Source organism: Haemaphysalis longicornis, unplaced genomic scaffold (assembly GCF_048455015.1).
Source record: "Haemaphysalis longicornis isolate Haplotype H1 unplaced genomic scaffold, Haemaphysalis longicornis Haplotype H1 scaffold_7, whole genome shotgun sequence".
NCBI lineage: Eukaryota > Metazoa > Arthropoda > Arachnida > Ixodida > Ixodidae > Haemaphysalis > Haemaphysalis longicornis.
In genome coordinates this window covers 66,872,918-66,898,792 of record NW_027526422.1, presented here as the reverse complement: position 1 = coordinate 66,898,792, position 25,875 = coordinate 66,872,918, and the positions used below count along the sequence as shown (strand labels likewise).

General features: G+C 44.1%; 1 protein-coding gene across 5 annotated transcripts; it reads left to right on the top strand.

Annotated features, from left to right (window-relative positions):
* Positions 1-3,818: 3,818 nt before the first annotated feature.
* LOC144145848 (uncharacterized) lies at positions 3,819-25,875 on the top strand. Of its 5 annotated transcripts, none has more exons than XR_013317603.1 (6): positions 3,819-3,930; positions 4,024-4,113; positions 10,933-11,099; positions 19,692-19,849; positions 24,351-24,452; positions 25,430-25,863. XR_013317603.1 is itself a non-coding variant. In XM_077677648.1 (5 exons), the coding sequence occupies exons 2-5, from the start codon at positions 11,048-11,050 to the stop codon at positions 25,547-25,549; spliced, it is 432 nt and encodes a 143-aa protein (XP_077533774.1). In that variant the 5' UTR covers positions 3,833-4,113; positions 10,933-11,047; the 3' UTR covers positions 25,550-25,862. The 5 variants fall into 5 exon arrangements, 2 of the variants coding, with proteins under 2 accessions (XP_077533774.1, XP_077533773.1); XR_013317602.1 differs by having other exon boundaries at positions 3,863-3,930; positions 4,021-4,113; XM_077677648.1 differs by having other exon boundaries at positions 3,833-4,113; positions 25,430-25,862.

Sequence of the window (25,875 nt, the reverse complement as noted above, 5' to 3'; positions counted from 1 at the left end):
CACATTGCGGCACAGGTGGCTTGGCTAGGGACTATGACAACTTCCTTCAGTAGCCCATGGATGTCTCGCGCATTCCTATTTGGCAGCGACGCCTCACATATCCGTTAAATGGGATTAGCCAATGATAATTACAGAGCGATAATATATTGTCACGAAGACAAGGACGAAGCAGTTCTCTTGAATGAGAAATACGTTTATTGGAGCGAACTTGTGCTCCCCTAACAACTCAAAAGAATACAGAGGCGGCGAAGCAGCGGTCAACAAAGTGACTTGCACAGGCGAGTGTCGTCGAATCAAATGCCTCGGCGTCCGCACTGCAGGCTTTTTATCTTTCGCCGCGCGTGGTTCTCGAAACGTCGATTCGCATCGAGAACATAGTAGATCCAAGAAGATTATTCTGGGCTCTTCACGTAAGATCGGAATGCTCTCTATATCACAACAGATAACACATGCAGCACAGAAAGAAAGAATGGAACACGCGCTTCACTTGGCGCAGAGATAACGCAGACCGGCGCAGCCGGGCGGTAAAAGCAAAACACAAATAAACAAACCCAATGTATGGTTCGCGGCAATATGTCAGCGTGTTTTTGCGGTGGTAGTGTTCTATTTAAAACAACAGTTACGCTCCTGGGAAGAGATATTCGCTTTTAAAATGCGATGCTTAAAGGAGCCATGAAGAGAAAACACAAGTTTGGTTCATTCGAAAGATTGCCTCGTTAGAACCATAACGACGCCACTTATAACGCAAACTTCGCTCAAATAAGCTACATAATTAGGAAAAAAGGAAATGACCATGCGACCCACCAGCTCATTTTCCGCAACAGAACCTGTGATGTCACTTGGGAATGCTCTGCGATTGGCGGAGGCCGGCAAAAGCAAACGCATGTTAGGCAGGGCTTACAGTTTGCATAGCGAGCTAAATGCCCGTGAAACATACTGCACATTCTTTTTATGACAAAGAACGGTGGAGTAAACGGTTGAAGGTCCGAACGAACTCGCAAGCGTGTGCGCCAATGCGTACGAAACTAGCGCCGGCCGAGCTCGACATCTCGCCGTCGCGCAGACGAATTTTCGGGTTCGAGGCTCTTCGGGGCCAACGAACCGTTTCTGCACGCCCAGCCGCGACCCTGCTTCGTATCGTAATCCCTTCACAGGAGGTTGGCCGTCATATCGCCAACCAGCAAAGGTAAAAATAGAAACGAGGGGAGTAAGGAACAGCAAGAAGCGACGAGATAGTGCCAGTCGTCGCGTAAGTTTCGAATGGTGTTGGCTTGCTGCTGTCGTTACGAGCTCGTTTCCAGTTTACAACCACTGAAAACTTCAGTTTGTTCGAGTACTTTACAATAAAATTTCCTTGCTGCGTTTTGAAATGCCCATGTAGTACGGGCAAATCGTCGAGGGAGTGCGACATCCCCGCCGGTGAGGAGATCTCCTTTCATGTGCTGCCCAACGACGAACCTAGGTGAAGCAAGTGGCTACGTTTTGTGAACTTTGCAAACGGAGGAGAAAGAGAGCTAAAGGAAGTACGAGTGTGCTCGCTTCATTTCCGAGGAAGTGATTACGGCAGCGACCCTTACGTTAGCTTACTCCTGGGACATGCTGGCTCTCGTCGCCGACTTCGTCAAATCGCTCTGACCTTGGGGAAAAAAAATGCCGTAAACACCGCGCATTGACGCTCGTATCTTTCTGGTCGAAGCAGAGAGCTCGCGCGAACGGCTTTCCATACACGACACCGGCCAACTGGCATAAGTGATACTGCTACTGACATTGAGCTATTATTAACCGTAATCAAAATACGGCACATACGTACCAGTCTATATTCGTCCGTCGCGACGGGGCTGGCGAGGCAGCGGTGCCGACGGCTGGGCGTTCGTCTGTTGTGGCTATCGCGGAATGGTCGCTTTCCCGTCCACCGCGTATCCCACAACTCTTGCCGCTCGTGCACTTAGAAGCATTGAGCGTTTTTGTGGTGTGAGGTTGTTAAATGCAAGCCGGAGCTCCTCGGCGAGAGTTTTATTCTCCGGATCAGGCGATTCCATGACTAGGGCTGCGGGTGCACTAGGTTTTACTAGTATTTTTAAAATGGCCGCCGTCTCGATCGACTCCCGCGTGTGGGTGCTATATGGAGTCGACATACTAAGTATCTGTTTCATGGACCGGCTCTATGACGCCATTGTACACGTCACGGAATGTTCAATTTTAGCGGGAGATTTAAAATTTTGGCTTAAATTGCCTTATTTCTCAGTGAATAAAGCATCATTTGCTTCCGGGAAAGCGCTTGGGGTACTATGAAACACCTAATCTTTCGAATAAAACAAACTTTTGTTTTCTCTTCATGGCTCCTTTAACAATTGCCTTGCAGTGGTAAAGTTCTATTTGAAACAACTGTACACGGTGCTGTGAAGAGATGTTGGCTTCTAAAGTGCGATTCCTAACAACAATTGACCCCTCCTCGCCCCCCCCGCCCAGCCCCCCCTTACCCCCCCCCCCCTTACCCAAACGGCACCGGAATATTACTCCAACACACCTGCCGAGGTTCGTAAAGGTATAAGAACTTGCACTGCATGTCCTCCCTCCCTTGCACTGCATGTCCTCGCTTTTGTTACGATAGAAAGTAATCGTTTCGTGAAACATGAGGTATGCTCGACAAACAGGGTCACGTAAGACACCATCGCTTACGCCAATGGGCTAGTGTCGTGTACGACAACCCCAAAGCGACGGACTGCTCTGAAGTTAAAACAAGCATAGTGCGCCCAATACAAACAGCAGAACGCGTTGGTACTTCTATCTTTACGTGCGCTTTCGTGACTTCCACTGTTTGTCCCACCATTCTTGCTGATATAAATAGAATGTGCCCTAAATTTAGGCGCAAATAGCTGGTTCTGATGCTGGCTGCCTAATTTGTGTTTGCTTTCTCCGGCTACACCCAATAGCAGAACTGGCTGTTATGACATCATAGGTTCTGTTGCGGGAAATGAGCTAGTAGGAAGCATGGCCATTCCCTTTTTTCCTAATTATATGGCTTATTATGGCGAAGTGGGCGTTTAAAGTGGTATCCGTATGATTCTAGCGCGGTAATCTTTCGAATGAAGCAAACTTGTGTTTTATCTGAATGGCCGCTTCAAGGGATCCTCAACAAAAAGGCCGCAAAAACGGTGGAGAAGATTATAAGATAATTTTAGTTAAACCTTCTGGTAAATAAAGTTGACGCCTCTTTCTCTTTGTTTAAACAAAGGATATTCAACATCCGATTGAGCGGTGTTTCATAGCGTTCTTTTTTCTATTCTTGATTTTTTGCAGGTGGAAGGCGACATCGGCGTTATGCCGAAGGGCGGACTTCTTTCAAAATGCATGGCGGAGGGAGATCCTTATTTGCACGAACGACAGCGGAATTCTACCCCACTAAGGATGGCTGACCGCAGCAAGTACAAGTGTGAACAGTTAAAAAACTGGCGCGCCATCAGAAAATCATTGCAATTGAACGCTAACCAGGCCCATGTTCAAAAATGTAAAATCTTTTCTCTTGATCTCTCTGACTTGCGGCAGTAGCTTGTATTGCTAACGCCGCTGAAATTATGCTTCGCTTCTACATTTCGCAACTTTCGTTTCCCCTCAGCCTTTCCTTATATCCGACAACAAGACAGATCAGGAGTGGCTTAAAAGCGATCTATGTAGTATCAAATTCTTTTTTTTTTGTTCCTACCTGTGGCCGGTAGGCCTGCCGGGAAGAAATTCCAGAAAAAAAGAGGTTTATTGGTCGGCCTAGAGGCAATCCATTTCTTACGGCATGCATTGTTTACTGCACCAGTGAACAACAGTAGCCACTGCGCTATGACTATGCTGGGCTGCCCGCACGCGTGAAATTGTAAATCAATTGTGTGATTGCGCCGACTTCATCGTAGCTTTACGCTTTTTTTTGTCGCCAAAAAGGTAGCTTTGACGCAACAAAACATCGTTCCTCTGCAAAGTCCTCTGAACCCGCCATTTATTTCTTGTATATTTCCATGGCATTCGGACTAGCAGACAAATGATGCTTTCAACCAGAAGCTCATGACGTTACACGTGGCAGAACGGATGTACGCGAAGAAGTTTCGGGAACTGCATCATTGACAGGTAAGTTACTGGTAGGTTTGCCTTTGCATATTGTTTGGCTTAAGTTCGTTAATGCTGTCACCTTCGTACTAAATAAGCTGTAGGATCAAGTTATGTCAATGAAAACGGCCAATAACGTTGCTAGTCAGCGACCCATTGTAATGGCGTCCTTACTGATCCGCATGCAAATAAAGGGAGAGGAAATTTAGCTATTCGCTGAGATTCCAGCCGGTTTCTTGAGTTAAAATGTGTATTTTGAGCATTTCGGAATTGCAGACCTGCCCCTGATCGCTGCACGCGGCGTGTTTGATGACGCGAATCATTTATTCTGCACGTGCAATCCTTTGCGTCAGCGCAGTAGCGCGCTCACTGGTAAACGAGAGCGATTCACACACACATGCTACGTTGGTTCATGGGTAAGTCGCAATGGCGCTGCCATGGGTACAGAAGTCCTCATGTGCTTTATTCGGAAACCCTGTATCTACGTCTGCGCGTGCGTGAACGCGTAAAAAGGGCGCCTTTCACCTAGATTGATTGATTTGATTGATTTGATTGATTGTGGGGTTTAACGCGCCGACGCAACGCAGGCGATGAGGCGCGCCGTAGTGGAGGGCTCCGGATTAATTTTGACCACCTGGGGATCTTTAACGCGCGCCGAAATCTCGTACACACGGGCGTTTTTGCTTTTCGCCTCCATCAGAAAAGCGGCCGCCGCGTCCGGGAAACGAACCCGCGACCTCGTGCTCAGCAGCGCAACGCCTTAGCCACTGAGCCACCGCGGCGGGTGCCTTTCACCTAGATATCTTACTCCTCTTATTCGTTTCTCTTAATGTTGCCTCCAGATTTTTAATTACTCTTTAGATCGTCGCAAATAGGAAGCCCTCCCGCTAGCAAACCGGACCCCTTCAAATCCAAAACCTGTCCGCACTGCCTATTCTGTAGTCCAGACCATAGAATAACGTCAGGTTAACTTTGTGCACGAGACCACAGGGTGATGTTCTGCTTCGAGCGACTAGAAAAAGGGGTCCGTTCGTCGGATTCCATGGTGCAGGGGTAGGGTCTCGGGTTTTGAGGCTAACAGCCTGGGCGTGAGCACCAGCTAGAGCTTTTTCCCCCGAAGTCACTTTTTCTGTAAAATGTTCTCTTATGTCAATTCCACGCATTATTTCTGCAAATAAGGGGGATATTTTTACCTTTGGGTAATTAAGGCTCAACTGGACCGTGGTATGGCCGACATAATAAAACTGGACTTTACCCTGTTATCTGATCCACAGAATCGGCGAGGTCATACCTGGCCCTACATGGACATGTATCGAAATATTTAAGATTCAAATGAGATTTATTTGTATGGTACACTTTTTTTTTCACCCGGCGGACCAATTGTCTGCTTTCGCATAATTTCCTTGGGGCATGTTGGCGGAGGGGCGCGCATCCTGTACTTATATTCCGTCGCATCTATGATTCTCAAATATGCTGCGGTTATTTCACTTCGAGACATTTTTGTATTTGTGGTGTAAGCCTTGCTACGCACCTCAATGGCTGTATATGTGGCGACCAGTCAGTCGAATCGAACACCTTCTTTCCCTTGTTCTCTTTATTTCTCGACGATATTCTCCACAAAAATGAGTACCTTGACAACTTGTTAATTGCTGAATTGGTTGTGCCCTACCTGCGGTAAACGTGACCTCATCCAGCCGATCATTGATGTGCTTGTTGGCTTCTTGCTGATATGCCTTCTGCCTAGTTCGGTCAGACGGTTCATTGTCCCGTTTCGTCTATATCACATACTTATCGCGACGACGCATACACTCGTTCTTAAGGTTATAGGCGCTATCCAGGCACTATAATGAGCAATCACGCCGCTAAAGATCTGTTTCTCTTCGCGACTTCGACATCGAACAGCAAACAGCACCATTGCTACCATACGAGTGGGTCACGGAGCTAGAAGGCAAATACAAGTCTTCGACAGACGGTGACATCTTAAGTAAAAAGCAGTATAACCACCTAGTACCTGAACATGCCTCAACAGCGAAATGGTACAAGACGGCAATCAATAAGGCGTGGGTAGGCAGTTCATGAGAGACAGTACTAAACTACGGGACTCATCCTCTTCCAAATGCTTTTAACGCTAATTTCAATCTTTCGCATGGAAAGCTTGCTCCCTCTTATTCTCCTTTAATAACCACGCGAACCCGCCATTGCCTAATTTTTACCGTTATTCAAATGACTTGAGTGCAGAAGTAGGCAACACGGCTATCGCGAATTATAGGAACAGTTCCCTTGTTTTGGCCTCCGTGTGCTTACAGGCACCTTTCTGGGAGGTCTTGGTTTGGGATTCAATTTTCTTTCTAGGCCACGTAGAAACGGCCCAGCGAAGACGAACGAAAACAATGCCATTTCTCGGAGCGAGAACATGGACTATATGTCATAGGATGGCGTTTCTGGGCTTGTAGCGCTGACCGCTCGACAACTGCTTTGAAGAAACCACATACGTGTTTCTCGTGCATCCGAACAATAGAACAAGGAAAGTGCAGACGATGGCCGACCTGCGTCATAGGCGTCGGATCTTTAAAAATAGGCAAGATGGGTCCAAGGCGAGCCTTAGTCACAACGCGAACGTTACTTACACAGAAAAGTACGGATGAATGACCTTTACAGCTTTCATTTCTTTGTTAACTTCGGGGGGCACGAAACATAACGACCGTAGGAAAAATGAGTCTAAAGAAAAACGTCGAGTCCCTGTGTTTTAGGTCGCAAAAAGTGTAAAGACTGTCCACGCCTATATAATTATGTGTTTTGCCAGTATTCTCGAGAGAATGAGGCTAAAGACATCCCGTATCGGGGCTGTGTTAGCTTAGAGCTGTTAAATTCAAATCGGCACTGGGGATTCGTCCTGAAGGCTAAAGTGATGTGCTTGTTAAAACAAAAGGGGTCTCAGAACTGGCTAGCATAGTCATTCTTCCTTTAAAAATGAACTATAATTCAAACGCTAAGGCGAGCTTGAAAGAAGGTGTTTGTTTTATTTTCTCTGCACATCAAAGTAACCAGATGGCTTACTCTGTAGTGCAGCTTTACAATGCACTGCGCCCCACAGTGGACAAAATGTACCGTTACAAAATCATCTATACCCTCCACCCCCCACGGCTACAGTAGTATGGCGTTAGAGGCAGCATTAGAACATTTCGTTCACAAATATTTAGCGTGTAATGGTCATTTCTGCTATTGTAAAGAAACCGTCGATTCGGTCATCCACTATTACATTTTATACAAATAGATTGTCACATGTTAAGCGGACTATTTTACCGTACCTTGGCACTAATTAGGCGATAAAAATTATTTTGTAAAAACTGAGTACAATGTCGTAGCCCACAGTATGGTACGGGCTGGGTGAAAATAGGTCAGGTACAAGGTCAAATACCATTTTATTGCATCTTCGGAGGAATTCTATACCGTAATAATGCATGAAATTTATTGTGAGCTCTAATAGGATATAAGAGCAGGACCAATAATGGTAACGACCAATGGCTAACTAGCTTCGTGCATCTTAAGCGCTAATTATTCAATTTTGGTATTTAACATTGAGTCCAACACAGTCGACCAAATTTGATTGATTAAAAGCAGTCTAGCACAGATAATTCAGTTGGACCTCTGCAGGATATACCTTTATCGAAGAAGTACACGTTACCATTATCATCAACTATCGAGCTCTCCTGGCAGCTCCACTGGAACTGGCGTATTCATCCTGCATTCAACGAACCCAGCCTTTAAAACTTCCGGCCTTTCATATCTTCCCTTTCCGACCATCGCCCTCCATTGTTCCCATCGTTACCGGTGGTCTACTTTGAAGTTCTACTACTCCTTCTATATGAATTAGAATACAAATTCTACTGCTATTCTACTACTATTATATGAATTCATGAATCTAGGTGTAACTCCAGACTCCAATTTAATTGTAAATTCTAAATAACACAACTGTGTAACAAAATTATTTCCCCGCGATCTGGCCGGGTGGCAGATTGTAATGTGATGACGGTGGCTTTGATTGTGTGTGTACGTGTACGTGTGTGTTACTATTAAACTTTTCAGTTGATAGTAGTGCTCCGTCCTGTTTTCTTTCTGGTCCAAGTTTTGTTTGCACAGTACCCATCATGAACCTATACCTAAAAGACCAACTATTAATGTGTAACAGAATGGGCCTACGCGTAATTTCTTTCAGGTGTAACAGACTAAAGATGACCTCTCTTACTTTCAATAAACCACCTTCTGCCTCTCGCTTTCCTTTGCGCTCCTCGCAGTCACGATAATTCGTTGTTATAGCTTTGTAGCCACGTAGCCTATTGTGCTTAAAGTTCAAGCCTCGCATTAATGTTCGATATAAAACGGAACAAAACGCAGCTAAACACTCATACACCGAATAATAAACCTACCACGGCATATAGTAAACTGAAACCATGTACTAGCCCAGTACTGGTGCAGTACTGGCACACAAAAAATGTACTGCTCGAGTTATTTGTATGGTAACTATAATACATCTTCAGAATACAAACAGCGAATGATGGCATGCACTTTTGAAAAGCCGTTGACATACCGTTCTCATCGCGAATTTTCTGAGGCTACCCAGACTTACACAGACCCCGTAAAACTTAAAAATCAACGTATTCATTTGCATGAAACACTACCCGAAATTTGGTTTGTGATCTGAAAGACATAATTCTGCTAAAAATGTGTCTCCGGTCACATGTGCTGTCTTCTTTTGCCCCCACAGTTCGCCCTTTGCAACCTTACATAAATTTATTTTCATCTTTCTTTACCTTTACGTTCCTTTTTGTTTCCTGTTTTCAATGACGCCTAGTTTAGTTACCAAAATCTTATCCTGTGTTTAACTCCGTCTATTTGCCAATAAAATTCTGTGATCAGAATAGATTTACAAAGAAAATATGAGTCTGAGCAATAAAAATGATTGACAAATTAAAATATTCAAAGAAAGTGAACTTCGGACGTTCCATAGGCCTTACGAATAATATCTCGATAACGAAGCTCTCATTACTAAACAAGCAGCATTGGAACGACTGCAGAAATTTTGGCGTTGTCACCATGATGGCTTACACTATTTGGACTCCAGAGTCCTCAGTTTCACGGAACTTTGAATCAGAGACATTTTTTTACATCCTAATTTTTCTGGGATTTATTCCGTTAATGCACTACATCAAGAAGGTCACTTGTTTTGAATGTCAGCAGTACTAGATAATAGCAGTGGTGATTGTCAGCTCCGCATTCATTTGCAAGTTTATTTTGATACCCTTCCCATCTAGTTCAAAGTTTTCCTTGCGTGTGTTTATTTCAGATATTTTAAGTGTTTCTTGACTGGTGAAGGCACATTTGTTTGCAAAATAACAAAAAGTTCGTTGTTAGCACGTTGGCAAATGTTTGTTGAATACTTGTATCCGAGCCATACCAGCAGGACCCCGTCGATTTTTATTTTCTAGTGGCGCGGTGGAAGGAAATGACGCAAAGCATTTAGAAGGATTTTCTGGTTTTGTACTCACATTTGAGTTTCGCGCTTTTTCTATTTACAATGAAACGCTACATGTAATACTACCTATTAGGCAAGATGTCTTGTAAAATCACTTTTAAGGGTCCACGTGCGATTCAGTGCTATATTAGGTTGTTTCTTCGATGCAATATTGCGCTTTAGTTGGCGTATGGTGAAGATTAGTTCAGCACCCACTACTCTGCCGTGTGTAGGTCGTCTTCTGGTCGTAATGTGAAGTAGCAGGTGTTTTAAAATTGACACATTTTAGTTGTTTTGTTTCTTAAGAAAGAACCGTGTCCTACAGTGAGTGCCAAATTTTATTGTATTTGTTTATACAAGAAACAAGAACGCAAACCAGGTTCATTAACAACATGGAGGCCACTGTACTCGGACAAGAAACCAGTGGTATCACAAGAAAAGCTCGAGCAACAAAAACCAGTGGTATTACAAGAAACGCTCAAGAAACAAGAAACCAGTGGCATTACAAGAAACCAGTTGTATTACATGAAAAGCTCTCCGGAGAATAAGGGTACCCAGCACACTCGTGGAACAAGGTGCCATACTTATATGCAAAGGTGCTACCACCAGCTCTTTTCAGCGATCGAAATAAGATTAAACTAGCAGGAGACGAACATTTAAACAAATGGATCAGAAACACGAGTTTTTTAGAACGTGTTTTAATAACCGCAAAGAAATCACTTGGGAGGAAGGCGCCTTTGCGAGCATACTGTTTAGTTTACCAGTTAGCCACCTCGAATTTATCACTTATACACCTTTGTAATCTGTTACTGTACTAAGGTTGATGAGATCGGACACGGAGGAATGGGAAATAAGAATTTTTAGGAATCAAATTAACACTCCGTTGACTCCTACGCCACCACAGGGAATATCATATAGGAAGATGGCTGCGGCGATTAGGGCCTTGTAATGTAAGTCTGTAAGGAAACATATTTCCCTGTAGCCACGGATTTATCCCACTTGGTGACACATTTGACTCGGAAATTGCAGTCAAAGCCGCCATCATAAAAGCTTTTCATGAACATTAAAATAAACCCCATTTTGTACACACATATTTCAAACCACAGTGTTTTGTGCGTAGTTTGATTCTTTCAGGATTTTAACCATCCTCATGTTTTTGCCGTTTTTTACCGCACCCCTTGCCAAAGCGCGAAACTTTCCGAATGAAGATTCAACACACTATACGCGAGCGAATTTGCCTACCCAAGTGGCAGGCTGCACTAGCTTATTTCGAGATCGTTCAAGGTTGTCTGTTCTGTCATTGTCTTCTCTTCCAACTCCCCCGAAAGGAGACAAAGGAGAGCTGTAGAGAGCGAACACAAAGCCCATATTTGGCAGCCCCACTCTGGCCACGAGCAAGGAACGGTCAGTGAACAAATATCGCCATTGGTTCTGCAAAAGAAGATGAAGAAAAGAAAGCTGCTTTGGTTGTGGTTGCTCTTTCTTGCAGTAATAGGTAAGAGGAACTATAGCTACACTTCTTAATCCCTAACGGTTGATTATCTTTTTAGGAATAGTAAAGGAGTCTACTCTCGTAGACCACTTTTCCTTAAAATAGAAATGGTTTTGTTGACAAAATGTTTCGTTATCGGTTTCTTCCGCCCTGGGCCACTGGCTTTGCAAAGGAGAGCTGGATGCAAACAAAAATGTGACTAGTTGGTGTCAGACCAAGCGAGATATTGCAGAATACTGTTGTACGAAAGAGTAGTTTCCTGAACTGCTATGGCCGGAACGGGCAGGTGGTTTAGGTTGCCCTTGATTGGAGAAATTAATGAGTGATATGTTCTGGCAGCAGGACGGCACGCCTTCCTCAAGTGATCTTAAACAACAGCGCAAAAGACAAGGACTAGGAAAGAAGCACAGACAAGCGCTGTGCTTCTTTCGCTGCGCTGTGCGCTTGTCTGTGCTTCTTTCCTAGTCCTTGTCTTTTGCGCTGTTGTTTAAGATCAGAATGAACCAACTGGCCCCAGTCGAGACGCTAATTCCTCAAGAGAATGGTTGGTACTAGATGAGCGAAAGGCATCACTGAGAAGCACTTTATTTAGCACGGCGCTGAAGTGGAAAATTTAGGGAATAGTGCAATGCGGTGCCAAAAAATATAAAATACGTTCGGGGCAATTTTCTTTATTAGAAAAGTCTTAGGGAGGTAAAACGATTGGCAATATGTGCCCTTTGATTTCATCCAGGATTCTAGGTGAAGAGAAAGAGAAAATTAGAGCAACTTACACCACACCTCAGATCAGTCATGCATATTTCGTCACTGCATGCGAATACCTTATGTTTTGCAGAAATGAAGGTGCGGAAGCTGCACAAAATAGTTAAGCGCGCAATGCGAAGGCGCTTGGTAGAATATAGGAAACCTCCTAATGCATCTTTTTTTTACAAAATGCCAATCACGTTGAATATTGGCAGATGCCGTCTTTAACATTCAGTGCATACTTTTCATGAGGGTGAAACGAGGTTTTCAGTGGCGTGGCATGATGACGTGGTTTGTAGCCGCCTGTCGGGATCTGTCCCTATGTTTTGACCTCCCCATGACCTAGTGTGGTTTGTAGCGACCAATTTCAGAGAAATGGTCTTAAAAAATTACCTTATTGCTTGCTGAGCTTCTCATGTCCCTGTCATTTACACTTCTCCTTGTTGCTTGACAGGGAGCTTCTGGTATTGTTTTTTGCCTGTGACTGCAATTTCGTGTTGAAATGCAAGACACGAAAATTGTTTCTGTTGTGTCAACGATCGGAAAAAAGACTGCAATAAAAGGGACAAAAATGTTTGTTAAATCCACCTTATCTGCGGCTGCAAAGTGTATTATAAATAATGTATTGAAGTATATCAGATCTGAGAGGAGGTCTAAATCCTTATTTTACTGGTAAAACCTGTATCAAAAGAAACATCATGAGCACTTATCTGCTACCTCATGAAGTACCGCGGTAACATCACCCTGGGCTTTGTTATGGTTTGCGTTTGTGGGACTAAATGTTGTGCTTTCCGAACATTTTATGGTTGCCATTAACTTTTTGCACATGCGGACCCTGTACAGATAAAACATTTCCACAGTTTGTAACAAATAACCACACAAACTGACGAGTGTTCCTCGCACCGTTTTACATATAACCATGCATACTTACGAGCGTTTTGTCACAACGGATGTACTTAAGTCAGCTTCACAGTTTGGTATAAATTGGAGGCAAGTTCTGGCCGTCCTTACTTATGCTGAATTGCTTGTAAATAAGAATCAAAATATATGCTACATGACGTACGCGTCCCAGTCTGATTAAGTGCTTCGACAATGTTTAGAGATGTCTTTAACATCCTTTAAAAACTCCTAAGTGTCGATGACTAACACTGTGCGGGGCTCGACTGCGGCACTTGGCGCATACAAGGCAGACAGATGCGCCTGACGGAAATTGCGTTCAGAACCTTTTGCAGAGCAGTATAAGGAGATACGGAATTTGGTGCAAAAAAGTCGAGGGGTGGGCCGTAGCAGTATTGCTTTTTGTTTTATGGGTTTTTAAAATAATATTTCTAGGAGATGCACTTTAAGTGATTCATGTCACCTTAAAACTGTACATTTATTTCGAATCCAATCTCTTTGAATGATATTACTAATCATGCTCTGAAAGCGAATTCCCTCATTTCGCTGCACCACAGGAGGGGCTGCTAAATAAGCAGCATTTACCCAGTTGTACCAGAAACACTGTTATGGAATTGGCTTATTTATGAACAAAACAATACGTCACGTGAAGTGTTACTGAAAAACGACTTTATTGTTCTATAGTCCTAGATTGCGTGCCTTCAGTGTAGGAACGGCGGCTAGCAGAGCCAAGTTGGACACATTAGCTTCTTACAAACGATTGGCTGGGAAATCAATTATAATTTTGGCGCACGAGAAATACTGGGCTTAATCGAAATGAGGCACAATTATTTGCTAGCCAGCTACGTGGCCTCCAATGACAAGAGGAATTGGAGTGTTCTGTTGACAAACAACACTTGCCAGCGATGACACTTCACCACAGGATTCACTTTTTAGCATTTAAGCTGACAACTGGTTTCGACAAGAAGAGTCCATCTAGCTTTTTGTCCAATCCGGCATCCACAGAAACGACGACCATAATGACCATGATCAGTTGGTGCGTTGATGTCACCCGCTTTAAAACACAATTCCGGGGGCCGCATGAAACGTGGAGAGCTTAAAGGAACTCTGCAACACTTCCAATGAAAGCTTTCACTCGTTCCGTGGCGTGTGGAAGCATTGCGAAAAGTATAGTTATCGCGAAGGAAAGTTTGACGTCCACCTGAATGCAGCCATATGGCTGCATTCAGTTATCGCCTGCACGGAGCGGCAATGCGTGATTCTCGCCGCAGCGGATATGTCTTCCGCTTATGCTTTGCCTTTGTGGCTGTCTTTTTAAAGTTGCTACAAAATGCGTTCATGCTGCAACTGAAGAAAAGCCCGCCAATAGCCGCTACACCGCTGTAGTTTCGTAATTCCAGCGGTCGAAGAATGCAAAGACATGGAAAGATAAGACAGTGTTTTGAACAGCTCTCCAATTTACTTGATGGGCATAAAGCAGCAATTTTTGGTTGAGGAACTTTGTCCCCCCTAATCAAAGTACTGGATATGTTTGTTGACTACGTTCTTCAAGCATTGAAGATTTAGAAAAAAAGTTGGAAAAATTTTTGCAGACTACCTTTTAAGCAGCAATGTCCATTTGAAATAGCGAATTGAAGAACAGAGAGAGGGCAAACGTTGGGTCATTATATTGTATCTATATTCCGGAACCACTGTGAGCCATAGAACGATCAGTGTGAAGAGTTTTCTGTTGTTATTGCTCTCGATGCGCGGTAATGCGTACATGACATGGAATTGTTCACAAACGGAAGGACTTCTCACGACGTAATAGGAGGTGTTTGTTTGGGGTTATTTTCATTCGATGTTTATATAATTTCAAAACTGTTGTTTGTGATGTATATAATAGCGGCTGCCGCGAGGAACATATCTGAACAATAAGGCACTGTTTATATAGCAGCATGCGAATGCATACGCGGCCAAAGCCTGCTCATACACGTGCAGCCGCATAACGCAAAACGATATATTTTTAACAAAGCGCGAGTGACGTACATTTAGGCCGTTCTGCGAAAGGTAATTGTGATTTCTGCGCATATATGGATTAGTAATTTGACCGAAGTTATTCCCTAAACAGTAGTAGTAACAGTAGTAGTTGTAACAGTAGCAGTAGTAGTTACAGTAGTAGAAACAGTAATAGTAGTAACAGCATTAGTAACAGTAATGGTAGTAGAGTAGTAGTAGTAGTAGTAGTAGTAGTAGTAGTAGTAGTAGTAGTAGTAGTACTATACTACTACTACTAGAAGTAGTGGTAGTAGAAGGAGTAGTAGTAGTAGTAGTAGTAGCCGTAACAGTAGTAGGAAGTTTTAGGAAGTATATCTTGTGTCTGACAGCGGCTGACGCAACATATTACCTTGTGTCACTTCATGGTTTTACAGTGTGAGGTCGTTCGTCATACGCCTCATGCGCTTCCGAGATGGCGCCACAGGGAAAGAGGCCTTGAGTAGTACATCCATCTGTGTTTTCCATGCGTTTGCATTGCTGACCAACGGTCATTAGGACGGCGCTTTCGATATTCTTACGGCACGGACTTTAGCCCATTACTAAGGCGAAATACATTCCTAGCAACTCCATTTGGCAGAAAATAAAATATTTTGGCGCACAAATCAGCTTACAGCGTCGAGAAAACGGGAGGTGCTGTGTCGGAGCTTTCCCACTCTAAAATGCGCCGGTGGTCATATTGTCGAAGCACAGTTTGAGCTGCGCGCTTTCCCCGTAATTTAGTAAGCTTTGTGACATCCAAGTATCCACTAGCACCCATCCCAAAAAAAAGAAAGAGAGTGGACTAAGCAATTATGTACGATTCGTGCATTGAGGGGTCCGCGAAGCGCGATGAATTCGGCGCTGGTCGCGAAGACTGCACACCATATGATTTTATTCCTTTTCTATCATTACCATAAAATTGAATGTGTGACGTGATGTAGCAGTAGCTGCCATTTGCTTTCTGTACGGTTCAGTGGTAAGAAGCGGCGAGTGATAGCTGAATGTATACCTTTTCTATTTGGCCCTCTCACGTCGCCTAGGTTCTTGTTCACATGAATTATTCCCCCTTGATCTCCTAAAATGAACTTGTATTTTAAGAAAAAAATGTACTCTTCAGAGTAAATTTTATTGTGTTTTAGCTAATCTTAACGTACAACCAAATTGTTTAATTTTTTTTACATTGCGGGAAAATCTCATCCTCGTTCAGGGCATTCCTGCCAACTGCTTTTGCATCCTAATTTTGAACATCGCACACTTGGTTCGTACAGTGTAAGACAAGCAAACGACAAGGTCCTTTGAGCTTTGGTTCACGGAATACCTGAACGTGCATTTTTTTCTGGCCTGCATTGGCGATGCTAGATCTAGTTTGTAGGAATATCGTCGTTTTCAGGGCTATAAAGATATTCACCCGTGCTCCTCGCATTGCATAGGTTTGTGGTGCCCCTTTCTGCGCGCGTAAATGTCAAGATGGCAAAGCACATGCAGATTGCCATTGCTTGCTCCACCAGGCCATGACAGGTGTAAGCCGTGTGGGGATATTATTTCTTGAATCCGTGAAAAACAGTACGTACGTCGTTTCCGGAGTTTGTGGTCACTAATATATGTTTTAACAGAAACTCAACTACTCCAGAAACATACTAGAACACTAACAACAAATTCTACAACTAATTTTCAGTGCCGAGATTTTAAAATCTTGTGCATGCCCCCACACCAATCCATAGATCAGCCTAGATCTTCCGATTTCATACTCCCGTAAATTTGCATCGATTGGTACATACACACATGCGTAAAATTGAAAAAAAGCACCCCGTTTATTCCCCCCCCCCCGACACCTTCAGATAATTTGTATTTTGCATCACAAACCACTTTTAACATACCCGTAGTATTTTCAGCGCCACAGGTCACGCACGTTCGATGCATAATCAATCATTTGGGGTCTAAAGAGCGCGTAGATTAACTGTACTTATTTCGCCAGCTTTTTCAGCCACTGCGTGATACCTTATGGGTACAGCGATTTATAGCTGCTGTGCATCGTTCTAAAGAATTAGTTTGACGACTTATGAGTGTGTCCTTAAAAATACTCATCCACTTTCCGCTTCGAAAACATTTCTATGAACACTTGTTGTCCCTTCATGGGCTTGCCCGTACACGTGGGTCTGAGTTCTTCTTTATGAATGGGCAATAATGAGGGCTACTCTGTGCAAAGAAGCTTGTGCATAATTAAACTGCTGCGGAAAAAGGGAATACCGATACAGAAACTTGACATGTTCGGCTGTTTTGGCAACACGCCAGGTATTCCGCTGTCTCTGAAATTAAACTGCGACGACTGTTCTCAGCAAAAATAAATCGCACAAAGCAACAATCTGAGTTCGAAGTATCAGGGCACAATGCAAGCCTCCCTGTGAAGGGAGCGAACAACGCCAACAGTGCCATGATTACCGCGATTTATAAGCTAGGCTACTTCTGTAGTATTCACTTCAGCTTCTGGCATCGACCGCCGCCAAAGCACCTGTTTCCAGCTACCGGAAGGGTGACAGCAAGATTGCATTCTACTTGAAATATTCTATGGCCAGCTACATGAAGAAGGAGAGGTTTAGAAGCACCGAGCCAATGTACATTCCACTACCTACCCGCGCGACAACGGCGTGCGCAGGACCTCGCTGTGATTTTTACGGGACATAAAAAAATAAACAAATCCACGCCTTTCGCGTTTTGTTTGACCAGAGAACCCACTTGTCGGGCTATTTCAAACACAGTGACACCGACCAAGCTCGCTAAACTCCGTTTAACAATCAATACCATTCGACCATCCGTTTGCTAGTCAATGCAAATGTCTGAGGGGCGTCTACTACCCACGGCGGCAGGGCACAAGAGCAGAGGCGCCGCATGCGGGCTATAATAATTTTGGATTGTTGACCTTGTGCAGATAAAACCGTGGACATCAAGACGTTTATTCTACGTAATTTCGGTAGTGTATTCGATCAGCGGGCATGACTGCGGTGGGGCATTACAAGGTTTCTTCGAAGCATCTAAAGGCCAAAGGATACTTAAACCTTCAATCTAAAAGCAGTGCTAAGCTAGCCATGGTACACATACTTCGTCAGAAAGAAACCGTCTCGCCATTACGACATACAATGAAGAAATCAACCTCTCGCAATAAAGAGCGCTCGTGCACGACCGTCTTTAAACTAGAGCTTAAGAATACCTCCATGCTCATATTGTAATTACCATTTCGACGCTTAACACCGTCCGAGTCCTTTATGCTTACGCAATCGTGAACTCAATTTTTTATATGTTTATGAACTGATTTTTTTTCGCAACCCAAATTCATCATTATCCATCCCTGCACCAGCAGGCGTCGCTGTAACCAACCTAGGTTAACAAACCACTCCTGCTGGTGGCCTTTCCATTCCTTTTTTCTTGAAAACACATACTACTCCTACTAGCGTTAAGGTTTGGCTGCCATCGGGAAATTTCCTTTCTGCAACCAACATTGTAGCTGAATTCCTCTACAAGGGGCAACTTAACAAAGAAAACGGAAGTTGCCCCTGCGTCCATTAACCACAGCTGGCTGTTACGCCCTCACTGCGAGTATTTTGAAAGTGGCACGAGTCTTTTCCGTAATTTCTCGCGCTAAAGCTGCTTCTAAGTTCTTCCATCGAGGATAGAAAAACTAGGTGTAAAAAAGAAGACGATGTTACGCATTGAGCGCAATCTCTTTTCAAAACACGCGCGCGCGCGCTGACATCTGGATCTGTCGCTTTGGCGGACGGATGCACTACATCAGCTATTAATGGTCTTCACTATTGTCCGAGTATAGGCGCAAACTTTCCTCCGCGCGGGTGTGGCAACAGGTTCGCCTGGTTACGACGCAACCCTGCGGAATGCCTGCCATTTGTACAAGGAGGGGTGGTTAGCACGCTTTGCTTTGTAGGCTCCTCGCTAGATGCGGGCTTGATAAAATGCACGGCTCTATATCTGAGTATTGAAAATGTCATTGATAGGGCAAAATTAAACAGCTGGTGTAAGCGCACGGGGCCCCCACACCAGCGTTTCAACGATCGCGCAGATCATACTGCGTCGCTCCGATTCAACGCCCTGTAATTCTTGTGCATAATTAACAAAATCTTTTGTTTCGCCGTTGAAGGCATGAACCATTTAAATTAACTCACATGTGCTTACATTTGGTGAGACGGTGTAGCATTTTCACATCATTGAATTTAGCCGGCTGGAGGGCCTCTCTTTTTGTTACTTAAATTACGACTGGACATCATGGCTCCCGTATGCTTAGAGTATTCCGTCGTGCTGGAGTATCATCATGAGCGCTACATCGGCATATTCGTTTCCGATTTAAGAAATTCGATTAATCTGACTAATTACGTATCAGAGGTTTCAAGGTCGGCGTAAACTTTTCCACTAGGACACAAGCTGTTGTATAAGCCGTCCGGATGCCAATGGGTTGTATCTGAAATCAATTTCCCTTTGTCTTTATGTTGGCGAGAGGTTTCGCTGGCGGTAGGTACCGCATGGCAGTGTTGAGGTGGGAGGGTGAGCCCCTTTTGAGTACTGATTGATGAGGCTGAGCAGCCACTTCGAATCGGGGTATTTGGGTACAAAGGCCGCCAACGATAATTTTACTAAATGTAACAATCTTGGAACACCGTGAAAGTACAGTTTCATTTAGAAGTAGGCATTTTAATCTGATTGATGAATTGCGATAACAAATATTTGTTATGGGGAACTTCCACGCGTATGCTTATGTCTTGATTTGGCATGGAGCGCAAACTTGGGGAGAAAAAGACACAAAATTTATATTTTGGTTGAATTTTTGAACACTCTGTGTGATGAATAGTTTGATTCCATTTACTGAATAATGAATCAGTCAATCAATTTCACTGATACAGTGGGCGAATTATGCTCCTTTTTGTTCTGTATTAGGCACTGTAACAGCTAACTCCGTAAAAGGAGGGGCTCACACGAAGACCGCGCAGGCTGAGAACGACGTGCATGCAGTTGCAGTTACATCGAAAGGAGCCACCACACCACCGACCCCGGAGCTTCACAGGCGATGGAAATGTACGAGGCTCGGAAGAGTTGTAAGTACATATTTTCGGATTCAGAATATTTTAAATGAAATATCGGAGTATTTCAACCAAGAAAAATGAAAGATCGCTCACGAGAGCGCCGGTTACGTGATTAAGTCAGAACTGACAACATTCTACAGAAGTGGCGTACGACAGTTCCCATTTCCTTCCGAAATGAAATAAAAGTCGTTTAACATACACAAGGCTGTGAAAAGTGGTATCAGAAAAGAAATTTGAAACTATGAGTCAGCAGTTCTGCTTTAGGCTCGAGCAAGTTCTGTGAGAACGAGACAGCTGGAAAGAAACCTGTCAATGAAACGGCGCGTACAATATTTTGCTACGAAGCAGCGCTGAATAAATGTGTGTCCTTAGAGTGCCTTTGTATTAATAGAAAATCAAGCGAGGTAAGTCTACGTTGAACAAAGGCACTCCCTGGCGATACTTTCATTTCATTTCATTCGTTTTACCCTTAGCATATATACGTTATAGAGGAGAGGGGTTAGAACAAAAAAACAACAACAACAGATTCACTACAGATGCACTGTTTGTAATTAAACAGCAATAAAACACTTTTTATAAAAGAATATAAAAAATACAATTCAGTTACACAGTGGCGAGTTTACTAGGGTATATTCATGGCACCTCTAAAATAAATATGGCAATAGGAAATCTTCACTCCCACATTGCATGTGTATCATGCTGTTTCCACGAAGCTGCCATAATGATACTCTTAGCTTCTGAGTACGAAATTTTGGATGATCTGCGGTCCCGTACACAATGGAGATAAAAAAAGCAAAAACGAAGAAAAAGATTTAACCAGGCTACGGCAGGGAGAAAAGTCTGATAAGTGTCGTCAGGGCCCGTACGGAGACTTGTCACGAACAGTTTTGACGAAAGCGTAAACGATTTTGAAATACCGCGATGTAAAAATTGCGTAGAGGATATTATTGTAACGTGAACTGCTTCCGGTATTTCCTAGGGGGGGGGGGGGCGAATCGTGGTAGATGGTAGAATGCCCACATTCGGCCCCTTTTTGCTGGATCGTGCACGCAGGGCTTAAGACCTCCTCCTCATTTTTCTTAAAATAACCGACAGCTCAATGCCAAGTTGCCATATGGTAATGGTCGCAGTCTCAGCCAGAGCCTGAAAACACTCCCGAGGCTCTGTTCTGAGTGTAGCCACGAGCAACACCGTGTGCGTACATTCTGGAAGGCTCCAGTATGCTCAACGGGGTACGGAAGTGGGAAAGTAACGTTTTAAAGACGGTAGTATTTGTTGGGCTACTCAAACGCAGAAATTTTGGTCTGTCTGTCTGTCTGTCTGTCTGTCTGTCTGTCTGTCTGTCTGTAGCTCGATTCAGCCACCCGGACAAAGTGAAACAAACTGCGCAATAATCTTATATACCCACAGCCAAATCTACACGTCTAAGTCCGGTGTTAATGTTCATACTTGTCAACATTGTTGAACAATGACAAGACATTGCGCAAATATAAGGCAGAAAATCAGTACATAAGTGATAGTTGCAGTGTTCCTTTATTAAAAAAATTCATCGATGCTTGGTTTTTGCGATAGCAAATGAAATACTGCGTCAACTGCAGAAAACCGTCGCCTGCTGTTGCCCGCGCTACGTGGCCGCATTTAAAAAATCAAATTTCAAGAGCCACGAAAGGTCCCACTACATTGATTTCACGCTCGGCTTGGAGCGCTCATGGAGTAGGGCAACGTGGTTCTATAAACGTTGTAGTAGGGCGCCTCGATTCAGGCGCGTCTTCGTCGTACGGGAGCGCTGGCATCGCCGTAGCCGACTAGGAGCAGTGGAACACGGTAAATGTAAATTTACTTCAGCAAACCCCTAGCGTGTTATATTGGGAGGAACGAGACGGGAGAGGAACATCATGAAAAGTGAACGCGAAAGAGAAGGGAGGCATTTACTTGCCAGGGGCACCAGTCGACTATCGTCTTTCGTAGGCATTTGCAAACGAAACGAGCAGATACGCGGCCATTTTTCACGTGTTTTTCCCCCACCAATAAAACCTCAACAACACGAATACACTATGCTCTTATTAGCCCAAGATGGACAGGGAGAAATGAGTTTTCCACATCCGGGCAACTAGGCCGGCGACGTATTCTCCGTCGTCCTTCGGGTGGCAGGGCCCCCTTTTTGGGCGAAGTCTGGTGACGTCAGAAACGGCTTGCAATGGTTAAGTCTTGGGCGAGTTGGTGCATAGTTACAAAGACGGGAACAGCGCCACCTCGATGAAACACAAGAAGAAAGCGACACCCAGGAGCGCTGACTTGCAACTCCATTTTTTTTTAATTTTTCGGCGTGCCACATATATACGCTGACAGTAAAAAAAAAATACAGGAAAGCAGAAATACCATGAATGCTGGAGATAACCCAAGCAGTCATCTCGCTGCACTAAGGCCATGGGCCACAAACACCTGCTGAGCTCTCTATGGGAAAGAAAATTAATCTCTTTTTGGGAGAGAGACAACGAGGGTACGCTCACACAGTTTTCTTTTCAGGGCTCTATTTCTGTTGCTTCAATTATTACTCTGGTTAATTTATCTTTGTGTTTTTCAGTGACCTGTGTTTTCTGAAAGATTGGGGCGTAGCCTCGGCAATCTCTACAGTGGACACCTAAGTGGCCACTAATCACCTTGTGTAGACTATAGTTATGTTCTTTTAATATTTCATTAAAAGAGTAATGGCAAGAAATTTTTGTGTTAGGCTTTTCTCGCTGCTATGGGTGCCTGTTAGCCCACTAATCATGCGATGGCGCATTTTACGGTCGATCACAGAGTAAACAATCAGTTACGGCGTCGTATATTCGTGTCAGTTTTGGTTTCGACAAAATGAACGCCGAGCGGCCGCCATGACAGGAGCTAGCCCCTGACAGGGCAGGAGGTAGCACCTGACAGGAGGTAGCACCTGTCAGGAGGTAGCACGATTGTTGTCGCACCGGCGCCGGTCTGGACACGTGCGCTAGCGAGCGCACACGCTCACCCACACTGGCCGAGGTATTCACCATCCCCGCGTGCAGCATGATGTCATTCCCAAAACCATGACGTGTACACACGGGGTAGCCCCGCGCGCCAACCGCAGCCAAGGCGTCGGCTACGTCACGGGAGCCCCGACGTCGCAAGTTGGGGCAAGTAGCAGATGATGTCATGTGGCCCGCTCTGGGCTTTCTCGCGCGGGCAGATATTAAAATGGATTTAAAATATGTAATACTGAACGGCTTCTGTTGAAACTTGCTGGGAGACAGCTCCTAATTTAAAGGAAGCATTTTACATAGTTATCTCAGCTTTGAAATTTCGTGTCACTACTCCTTTAAGGCATCGTCTTGTTTGGCCTACGTACGTTTACCCACAGGACAGCGGAATTGAATACACGACGCCTTCAACATACTCTAAAAAGCGGTTTTCGTGCTTAACAGAGCAGGACAATGCAGTCCTGCTCTGCCATTCCTTCTATCCATCCTAACTGCGTTTAATGCTTCCAGTAATTTGTGAGTTTAAAGGCTGTTACACGCATCTGAAAGTAAGAATACCCGCTATTTGTTAGGTTCCGTGCCTACAAATTGTTTATGCTACGCCCTTGCGTTTGTTATTTTGAATTCCCGAGTTATGAATGCACGTATACGTGCAGTAATCTTTCTTTCATTGGTCATCCGTCTCCGGAGTGCCCAAATAAGCGCCTCCGTAGCTGTCGTTATGCCCTTCATGTCCTTCCCATAGATCCACAAGAAAAAGAATTGTGCTTTAGATTTCTCTTTAAAAGTAAGTTACATTCTAGACGCTATACATTCTTTTGGCTACTTGGGCCATCTTCAACGTGCCCTGAAGAGAAAAAATTTTAGAAGAGCAGCTAAGATATTCCCAGAATACAAGTTCTCTGAACAAACACGCGGTGGCTGTTTCTATGAACCGCGGAAAGCGTAGAATACGTATTTCCGGTCAACTTCCACAGTAGAAAATCTGTACACACGGATGTAAGCGCCAATAGTACAGATAATACAATTTAAAGGGTATACGTCTAGGCAAAAACGGCAATGATGGAAACATGGCTGAGGAACAAAATCATTGAATGAGTAAACGAACGCGTTTATCGCGGTCTGTTTTGAAGGGAAATGCTTAATATGATACACGAGAGAGTTCGAAAACAATAAATTTTCGAACAAAGTTTAGCTAACTTGGTTGATGTTTTATTTTGTTTTTTAGGTATTCTTAGGTTTTGACCAATATTTGTGTCTTTTAGCAGTACCTATTTCTTTCTGCATTTAAAACTCATATCTTTATCGGGCCCAGTGCCGATGCTCCCTCTTCTGAGAACTTCTTTTGAATGACGCGACGCCAGGAGAAAAAGGATGTTCCTCTGTGTCGTAGATAGGGCTGAAACGAAAAAACAGAACATTACAAGTGCCAATGCGTGTTCAACTCTTGTACTGCTGTAGAAATGTTGTCTTGGAATATAGGTCGCATGTTGATTTTTATTATCTTTTCTTCGCAGTCGACGAAAGAATCACCAAACAACAGGTGCTGGTACTACTGCTTCAACGCTGAGGCCTACAGGGTCTACCGGTTGCCAGAGAAAAATGGAACACCCTGCAGGGTAAAAATGCATGTTCGCTGAACTTGCTGTAACGCAAGCTTCAAAAACACTTATTATCTCGGAAGGAGGCGTTGAGGGAAGGGCAGGGGGCGGAAAAGAAAGCTGATAATTTTTGCTAGGAGAGGCTGAAGATGAAACTCAGCTTTGACCTAGTTCCTGCATCGCATGGGAAAGCTAGTGCCCAGTAAAAAAATAGCTCTCGTCGAGGAAAAAGCATGTTCGAGCAACACATTTTTTCTTAAATAAATAGGCAATTTTTTCTGTATCGTCGAAATCAGGCCAAATGCAGGAAGTTGGGCTTTTGTCTTTTGTGGCAATGCAAAAAAAATGGCGCAAAAAATCGGGACGCTAAGGATGCGACACTTTTTTCTCATAGCCCAAAGATTTTGACGCCTGTTTTACATCCAGCCGGTTTTATTGGGGCATATTTAGTCGCCGCGGGCATTTTTCTTTCTTTTCAGCATACTGCCTATGCGAGCACATAAGCTGACAACTAGCCTTAACATCCTGGTGATGATAGCCTTAGCGAACTGCAGCACAGAACTTTCAAGACCGATCACAAAAAAAGAGAGAAAGAAATGTCTATTTACAAAAAGCGCAATTTACAGTCTGCAGACATCGGTCAAGCTCAGTAATGGGGACTTGCGAACGTGTACTTGGCAGTAGAACTTCACAAATTTCCATGCTGTTGACAGGAGAAGACAGGTATGCTAAGCAGTGGTATTTTACAACGTGCTTTAGGGGAGAGGTAATCACCTCACTCGTACAACGTCTGGCCCCCTCCCCCGCCTTATGAATCCATCGCTGCTCAAGCCCCATCTTTAAAATTAGGGATACAAAAATCGTGTCGGTTGCGGTGAGTACACCAGGCCTCGAACGGGCTGCGTTATTTGCGTTATCTATCAACGCAGCCGCCCTACTCACGCATGTTCCCCAAGGGCAATAGCCGAACGGGTCTGTTGTTTTGTTCTTTTCAGGTTTACAAGAAGTACCCTCCTGGAACCTGCAGATACTCGCGCTGCCGCCAGCCCGGCCGAAGGCACAGAGGATGGCTTACTGGGTGGATTTTCTACGTACCCAAGCACACCAGTACATAAATCAGGACCTTCGGATTACGAATTGGTCTTAGCACGAGCTCCAGATGTTTCCTGGCGCTTCCCTAATGCAAGCGTCATGTTACGCGTTATGTGGAAGCTCGAACAATTTAATACAAACGCCTATAAACAAATAAACCCTGATTTCATTGAAAAGAGGCACCTCCACGCCTAAAGAATATGAAAGCCTTCTTCTAAAGTTCGGAGTGTTTTAAGCGTACCTGTGGTCATTCTTTTGTGGGTGCTGTTGCTGTTAAATAGTGGTAGAATTAGTTTTGCCGGCAATGGATACAAATAAAGGCCGAGCCCCATTTACGAAATCTTTAAAA